The following is a 9,289-nucleotide window of genomic DNA, read 5'->3' on the forward strand; positions in this document are numbered from 1 at the left end:
TGGAGCCACACCTAATGTCTGGGATTCTGCTCAGAGCGCCGATTGTCTAGCTCTTAATCCTGTTCGTTTTAATCCTGTTCGTGATGCCAATTGTAAAGCTACTGAACCACACCAGTTGTCGGGCTCTTTTACCTGCTCATAATTCTGCACTGACTGGGCTGATTGTCAAGCTAAGGCTGGGTCTGGAGCCCACAGACCCCTAAAGCCCATTCACAGGCTGGGTCACAAACCCTTCATATGCCAGGCTGGGTCCCCAGACCCCTTCACGCAGGTCTATGAGGTAGGTAACTGGCAAACAGCTCCTTGGAAGCTGTAGGTTGGAAAGCATGGCTGCACCGGGTGGACACCCAAGGCGGACACCTGCCCGCTTCACTAAAACTACCTCTACTTCTCTCTCTCTCTCTCTCTCTCTCTCTCTCTCTCTCAATAACACAAGAATAGCAACAAAACTAAAAAGATACATTGGTGCCCATGCACACTAACTACACGCACACACACATAATTTGCTTACAAAGAATGCTGAACCACACCCGGTGGGACCTGAGGTGAGGGCCCTGACCAAACTGTTCTATTTTCCCAACACCCATGAACATGGTAGATCTCCCATTTATGTCTTCTTTAATGTCTCAGCAGTATGTTGTCACTTTTGTATACAGATCTCATACATCTTTTGTCAAATTTATATCTAAATATCTCATAGTTTTAATGGTTATTATAAATGGTATTTTAAATTTTCAATTTTTGATTGTGTGTTGCTAGTACATGAGAATACAGTCACATGCTACATTCAATGTTTTGGTCAATGACGGACCACATAAACAATGGTGGCCCCATAAGATTAAAATGCTGTATTTTATTGTACCTTTTCTATGTTTAGATATACAAATACCATTGCGTTACAATTGCCCACAGTACTCAGTACAGTAACACGCTGTACAGGTTTGAGGCCTAGGAACAATAGGCTGTACCATATAGTCTAGATGTGTAGCGGGCTACACCTCTAGGTTTGTGTAGGTGCACTCTATGACGTTAGCACAACAACAAAATTGCTTAACAACACGTTTCCCAGAACATATCCCCGTCGTTAAGCAACACATGACTTGGTTAAAGTGCATTGACCTTATTTTCTGAAACCTCGATAAATGGACTTAGATCCAGTAGTTTTTTTGCACGCTGTACAGGTTTGAGGCCTAGGAACAATAGGCTGTACCATATAGTCTAGATGTGTAGCAGGCTACACCTCTAGGTTTGTGTAGGTGCACTCTATGACGTTAGCACAACAACAAAATTGCTTAACAACACGTTTCCCAGAACATATCCCCATCGTTAAGCAACACATGACTTGGATAAAGTGCATTGACCTTATTTTCTGAAACCTCGATAAATGGACTTAGATCTAGTAGTTTTTTTAAAGCTTCAGTATGAATTTTTACATAGATGATCATGTTGTCTGTGAATAAAGATGGTTTTATTTCTTCCAAAACAGTTGCTTTGACAGGCGTGAGAAAGTAACTGCATTTTGTAAGATCCTCTCCATCTGAAGAAAATGTTTTAAGTATTTTTTAGTATTATGTGAGTTCTGTGGCTGAGACTGTGGGGTCCTACTCTCCTCTTCTCTAGAACAATCCACCCCCCCATCCCGCCCAATCTCTCACTGACAAAAAACAGTGAGGGGTGAAGCTCAGGATGTAGTGACCAACCCCACAGACCAACCTTTGGACCTGACTAGGGTGCCCAGAAAGGCTGACTCTGGGAATGGAGCCAATTGTTCCCAATGGCTGGACACTGCCTGGAGGTCTGCAATCTCCTCACAGGATGAGGCCCTGCTGAGCTGCCAGAAACATCCTGGGATGGAGACAGGGTATTCCTGGAGAGTCCTAGAGCTGCCATATGATATACACTACACTCGCCCACCTCTTTTTTGGACTTTAATGAACAGGGAGCCAAGCACTCTGGTGTTAGAGTAGAAGGGGTTCCAAGAGTATAACCACATCCCATCCCTCAGTCCATCTGCTATCTGGCTTCCTTGTTCATGTCATTGGCTGATTCGAATTCTCAGGATAACTGGTGTCTTGTAGCAAAAGATATCTGGCCCCAGCTGTCCCAGCAGACATTGTGACCCCCAGGTATATAGCTCCAGCGAAGGTGAGCCCACCACATCTCTCCCCTCTCCCAAGCATTCTCCTGTGTCCTTTCTCCAAGCTCCCCCACCACTTCCCACTCCCATCCTCCCACCCCCAGATTTGTCTTCAGGCCTTTGGGCCCTCAGGTCATCGCAGACTGTCCTTCACATGTGCGTTAGGGAGTAGGATCTGAATTGTAATCTATAGTTGGACGGCACTTCCCCTTGGTAAAAGGTGTGATCCTTTCCCTTTAAAAAGACAGAGAGAAAAATCAATTAAAATGGTCCTTTGGAAGGCAGAATCTCCCCACCCCTGGAGGAAACCCACAGGGGATGACCAGGTACCTGTTGGTTGTGCTTCACAGGGGATCCTACATTGGGTGAGAGGCCAAAATTGATGACCCCCAGACCTTTTCCAACAAAATGCCCTGGTTCCAAAGAGAACCCACTACTTTGCACCCAGCTCAGCACATCAGAGCACACAATTTGATCTGTAAGAATTTCAAGTGAAAAATCACAGTGCCTGAAAGATCATCTAGCCCAACCCTGAGAGGGAGACCAAGGGCCAGAGAGAGGAGGGAACTTACCGGAGATGGCCCTGAAGGACAGGGTTAGGGCCAGAATTCAAGCCCAGAGCTCTTGCCCTCAGTCAAGCGCTCCTCCCGCCACTCTGATTCCTTCCTGGGAGTGGAACCCCTGAGGACTCTGATCCCCATCCCAGGAACTATTTGGAAGATGGCATTTCCATAAGAACCCCTTGCAATGTTTGTCAAACAGCATCCACCAGCTATTGTTACACACCAAGATGTGAACTTGGTGGGGTAGACAGGCAATAAACAAGTGCATAACGTGTGTAACAATAGCTGTCTTCAATGTTTTCATTGGTATTTCCCCTATGGCTGCTCCATTACCTGGTGCTTAGTCAGTGCTCCACAAATATTTGTCAGAGGAAGGAAGGCAAGAGGGAGGGAGGGTTCACCAGGGTAAAGGGCCTTTCCTACTACCCAGTGGGTCTCCATGCCTCTGTCTCTTCACTCCTCCCCATCCGTACTGACCCCAGCCTGGCCCAGGGCCTCATCGCTCATCTGGACCATGACGACAGCCTCCTTGTCTCTATCCCCCCCATCCCATTTCCCCACCCCATAATGCCACAAAGTCAGTTTTTAAAACACAAGAGTTACTGCCCATTAAAATCCTTCTGAGTGGCTGGGAGTAAATATTCACAAAACACATATCTGATAAAGGACTTATACCTAGAATATATAAAGAACTCTCAAAACTTGACATATAAAAACAAGCAAGGCATTTTTTAAAATGTGCAAAAGATTTGAAAACACCTCACCAAAGAAGAGGTGAAAGGAAGCTCATGAAAAGATGCTCAACATCTTGTCATTGGAGAGATGCAAATTCAAACCATAAATCATAATGTAGTATATTATTGGAATGGTTAAAATTAGAAAACAAAAAAACAATGACAGTACCAAATGCTGACAAGGGTATGGAGCAATTAGACCTCCCACACATTGCTGCTGGGAACACAAAATAGGACAGCCGTTTCAAAACAGTTTGGCAGTTTCTTATAAAGTTATACATTCACTTACCAAATGACCCAGAAATCCTACTCCTAGATATTTACCAAAGAGGAACGAAAACATATGTCTATCTAAAGACCTGTTTATAACCATTTATAGCAGATTTATTAAAAATTTCCAAAACTGGAAACAATTCAAATGTCTCTCAGCTTGGGAAGGGATAAACAAACTGTGGACATCTATACAATGGAATACGGCTCAGCATTACAAAGGAACAAACTACTGATACACGCAGCAACGCGGATGAATCTCAAGAGCATTGTGTAAAACGAGAAAAAAAAAGACAAACTTCTACATATGGATGATTCCATTTATATGACATTCTGGAAAAGGCAGAACTATAGGGATGATGACTGTATCAGTAGTTGCCAGGGGCTGGGGGAGGAGGAATAGATTGACTACAGATAGCACAAGGAAACTTTTTAAGGGAATGGTAATATTCTATATCATCCTTATGGTGATTTCATGACTATGTACATTTCTCAAAACTCATAGAATTGCGTACCTAAAAAGGATGAATTTTGCTGGATGTAAGTTATACTATTATAAATTCGACATTTTGAAAAATCCTGGGGCTTCTCACACACAGGATAGAGTCCAAGCAGCTTAGCTTTGCTTTCAAGGCCTCTAAGAACTGCCTGAACCAGCCTCTCCTGCCTTATTCTCACTATTCCCCTTTACACAGTCCGCAAAAATGAACCATCTAGCATGTCCCGGACATGTCCTGAGTTTTTTTGTTTCCTTTCCTTTGCTCATGCTCTTCTCTTTGTCCTAAATTTTTTCCTCCTCCCAGGAGGAAGTGAACTCTCGTGGAAAGAATGCAGTTCAGAGCCAGCTAGACCAGAGATCCAATTCTGTTCTGCTACCGGACTAGACAGACAGCAAGATGGCCCATGCCTTCTTATATCAGTGCCCTCTGCAATGTGACTTTGCAGCTACTCCCACCAAGAAGTAGAGTTTACTTCCCTTCACCTTGCATGTGGGCTGGCCTTGTAACTTGCTTTGGCCAACAGAATGTGGTAGAACAAAGGCGGTGGCATTCTGGTCCTAGGCTCCATGAGAACAAGCCTGGGCTACACTGCTGAAGGATGGGAGTCCATGTGGAAGACAGTCTAGTTGTTCCATCCAAGACCATCCTAGACCAGTCCCCAGCCAACCCACAGACTCATGAACAATAATAAATGGCTACTGTTTTAAACCACTGAGTTTTGGGGTAGTTGTTATGCAGCAATAGCCAACTGATACAGTCAGTAACTCACTGTGGCCCTGGGAAAGTTACTCAGTTTCCTCATCTATGTAAGGCTCATAAGAGATAATGTTTATACAGAACTGAGCACAGTGCCTGGCATACAGTCAACCTTTGACTGATGGTTGTTATTGCTTTTTGAAGTCCGACTCTTATCCAAAGGTAGTTGTTATGCAGCAATAGCCAACTGATACAGTCAGTAACTCACTGTGGCCCTGGGAAACTTACTCAGTTTCCTCATCTATGTAAGGCTCATAAGAGATAATGTTTATACAGAACTGAGCACAGTGCCTGGCAGTCAACCTTTGACTGATGGTTGTTATTGCTTTTTGAAGTCCGACTCTTATCCAAAGTTTGAGAGCCAGCTTAAATGCCACTTCTTCTGAGCAGCCCTCCCTGAGCCTCCAAATTGGATGTAATCTTTCCCTCCTCTGAATTCCCATAGTACTATCTCTGTCCTCCTCTAATACACTCTACACTCAACTGTAAGCACTTTGAAAACAAGTTTAAGGCTGTGGTGTGGCCTTAAACATAGGCATTCAGTAGATTCAAAGTCAGAAAAAGATTAAATGACTGGTATAGAGCTGGGACAGAAAGTTTATTTTCCTGCCTCCCAGGCCACTCTTCCTTCTACCATAACACACAATCCCCTTCAAGGGCAATCCCAGCATTCTTCCTTTTGCATAGTTGGAACTCAACAAATGCATCTTGAGTTGAATCAGCTAAACTGGGGGTGGTACCTGCCCCCTAGGGGGAAATGAAAATGTGCAGGAGAGTTTGGGGGCTGTCACAAAGACTGGGAGCCACTACTGGCAACCAGTGGGCAGGCACCAGGAAAGCTAACCACCCCACCACTGGGCAGGAGAGTCTGGTACAATGAAGAAGTGTCCCTCCCACAAGCGAGCAGCACCCTGCTGAGGAATGCTGGGCTATGGGAAAGGAGTGCTAACCACCCCACCACTGGGCAGGAGAGTCTGGTACAATGAAGAAGTGTCCCTCCCACAAGCAAGCAGCACCCTGCTGAGGAATGCTGGGCTATGGGAAAGGGGTGGGATGGCAAGTCTTTCTTCTGGACAGACTCTGGCCTGTGAGACAGGCTTCAAAATCCCCATCCTACAGCTGAGAAAAGACTCTTGCTTAGTAGCCCAGGCTACACAGCTAGGATATGGCAAAGCAGAGACTTTATCTGCATGTCATCCCAAAGCCCACGGATTTGTGCAAGCCTCAAGCAGGCCATGTCAGGCTGAGAAGTGCAGGCTGATCTGAACCAGGCCATCCAGCAGACCACACTGGATGGAGCAGAGTCCAGGCCACCCACTGGGACATGGGCTACAAATGCTGAGGCCATCTGGAGAACAAAGTGTGCCTCAGGAAGATCAGTGCCACCCAGTTTGTAAGCCACAGAACCCCAGTTTCCTCCCCCAAGCCAGGACCAATTTTTAGGGTCTACTGTAACCTCTCATAACCCCCTGAGGGTTCCCTACCTGAGCAACTGGTAATTCAGACAGGGTGAGGCAAAGGAGAGTCCCACCTTGATATTATATTTACCAAGTGGCCCTTTCCCAAGATTTCCTCCTGTGTCAATTGCACTTTGATTTGTAGGTATTTCTTGGTAAAAAGGCCAAACTCCTACATCAAGACTCAGCTGATCTCACCCCACCTTATCTGTCTCACTTCATTCTTCCACATCCTTTTCCATGCCCACCTACTGCTGCTCAGCCACCCCAAACAGGCCAGGCTGTTACCCCCATGCCCATGCCCAGCAGCCTGGGATATCCTTCCTCTCTCCATGCCACCTTTCCAGATAGACCTGGGCATTTCTCTCTCTGCACTTCACACTCCCATGGGATCTGGCTGAGCCCCTGCATCATGTACCCGATGCTAATCAATCCCTCCTCTCTGCCTCACTTGCCTGAGACCTTCTGAGGGCAGGACCCCTGGCCTCTAGCAAATGCTCACTAAATTTAATTGAATCATCAACCTTTTTGTCTCTCCCACTTCCTGCCCCCATCCAAGGCCAACATTTCTCCCTGTGCTCAGGGACCACCCCTCCAGCCCATGCAAGGAGCATGCATGTTCCACCACCTCACAATAGAATCTCCTGCTTTTCTTGCCGATCAGTCCAGAAACATGCTCAAGTCTCTACCTCCACCCACCCCCATCAAAAATAAAGAAATGAAGATAGAAGAAAAGGAAGGAAGGAGTGAGAGAGAAAGGAAGGAAGGAAGAAAGGAAAAATAAAAATATGGCCTTCTCTCTACTCCGCCTTCCCTTGGAGCTAAGGCTCTATCTTTCCCTGGTGCCACGTTGTCTCTATGGCAACCTCCTGATTTGTGTGCTGCACAGTAAATGTGTAGTGGGGTCTAAAAGGGGAAGACAGGGGGCTCTGTGTGCTGAGCTTCCTAAGAGTCCCTCCCCCTACTCAAACTTCCAAAACTGTCACCAAAGCAGCATGCACAAAGGCCAGGCAGTAAAAGGAAAGTGATCAGGTGAGGGCAGGTGGGTGAGCACAGGAAGATGGGTTGTGCTGAAGGCCAACTCTGCCTCAGCCCTCCTGGGTTCAAACAGCCTTCCCGCCCGGTCTTGTCTTTCAGGAAGCTTCGGGGAAAGAGTGGGGAGGAGTTCTGGATGGAGAGAAGCCCTGGGTGCCAGCTGCCCGCATCCCTCTTCTCATGCTGCCCTGTAACTCGGGGAGGGGGTAAGTGCCTGCCCCGTGAAGCTGGGAGCTACTGTGGGGCAGAACTGCCATCTGGTTCTCTTCTACAATGTCTCGGGAGCCAGCAAGTGCCTGGCACATAGTAAGTGCTCCATCAGTTTTTGAGGAATGCATGTACCAATGCCATTTACTAACAGTGACTCTGGAAAATCACCTTCTCCAAACTTCACTTGTCTCAAGTGAAGAACATAGAGAGTAACACCTACTCTTTACAGTTACCTAAAAAATCACTTTGTCCATTTTAAATACACTCCAGAAATATAAGTGCTCATTATTATTATTACATAAAATGGACATTTACGATTTCAATTTCACATTTCTTAAAAAGAAATACAGCTTTTAGTCTAAAATGCTAAAAAGGCAGTATGCATGCTGAAATATTCAGGAGGAAATGTACTGCCTGCTATTTCTTTTGAAACATCAAAAATAAAAGATAATTAATAGATGAATACAAAGTCATGTAAATAGAAAGATATGTCATAAAGTAGGAGGTGTAAAACATTAACAGTATAGTCTAAGTGATAGGTATACAAGTGTACACTGTAAAATCCTTTCGACTTTGCTGTATATTTGAAATTTTTCATAATAAAATGTCAGGTGAAAAAACTTAAAAGGAAAAATAAACTTCTGCTGAATGAAACTGGAATTATTGCACATGTTCCTTTCATGGAGTTTTCCAGACCCTGGCGCATTTCATTAATTAATGCACTGACTTGTCATTCAACAAATACTCATTGAGCTCCTGCTATGGTTGCCAGCAGGACCCTGGGGCTGGAGAATAGAGAAGTTCTGTTTGGTGGGGACCAAGGGCATATGAACAAGTAATTACAACATAAGGGGAAAGTGCCCCAGCCTGGGGATACACAAGAGGCTGAGAGTAAAGAGACATTGTCTGGAAAACTCACGGAAGGCTTCAAATTTGAGCAGAACTGTGGAGGATGAAGAGGAGTTTTCCAAAGAGAAATTAGGGAAGGATGTTTCAAGGACAGACCATAGTGTGGCCAGTGGCCCCATGGGCTGAAAGAGCAAGGAAGTAGCGTAGAGACTAGCCTGGCTAGAGCAGAGTTCTCACGTCCACACAGCCGGCCGGAAGGTCAGCCAGAAGGAGGAAACAAGACCTGGCTGTGAGATCCAAAGATCCAGAAAGGTGGCCAGATGGAAAACCTAGTCCATTGGTCAGTCCAGCACATTTATGGAGTGCCTACTGTATACACAGCTCTAAACAATGAAAAACAAAAGCCTGCCTTTCCCATACAGGATTTAAATCCCAGGCTGCCTGGCTGGAAACCCAGAACCCTATGGATTGCAGGAAGAAGCAGGTGAGGCTTGGGAGTGAGGGGTGAGAAAGATCAGCTGTACCCATGCATTCCAGAAAGAGACTTTGCCACTCTCTCACACATGCCCTCCTCGCCTGGACTGAAGATGGCACACTGGTCGAGGACATGTTGTGCTTTGTCACCCGTGGCCTCCTCCCAACCTGGCCAAGGAGGCAAGGCTGAAGCACAGGGTCAGAGTCAGAGCCTTGTGTTTCTGGTCCCTGAATTGCCTCTGTTCACCTGCGGAACTCGGCAATTCCCTTCACCTCCCCCCACCCCACCCCACCCCACCCCGCC

General features: G+C 46.0%; 1 protein-coding gene across 1 annotated transcript in view; it reads right to left on the minus strand.

The window, feature by feature from the left end:
* Positions 1–1,910: 1,910 nt before the first annotated feature.
* LOC103588470 (chromosome unknown open reading frame, human C1orf177) overlaps positions 1,911–9,289 on the minus strand; it is a 29,997-nt gene continuing 22,618 nt past the window's right edge. Inside the window, exon 10 of the mRNA XM_008570146.1 lies at positions 1,911–2,371. Within this exon, the coding sequence (XP_008568368.1) occupies positions 2,299–2,371 (73 nt within the window). The 3' untranslated portion in view covers positions 1,911–2,298. The remainder of the gene's footprint in view (positions 2,372–9,289) is intronic.

This window comes from Galeopterus variegatus, unplaced genomic scaffold (assembly GCF_000696425.1).
Source record: "Galeopterus variegatus unplaced genomic scaffold, G_variegatus-3.0.2 Scaffold575, whole genome shotgun sequence".
Lineage (NCBI taxonomy): Eukaryota > Metazoa > Chordata > Mammalia > Dermoptera > Cynocephalidae > Galeopterus > Galeopterus variegatus.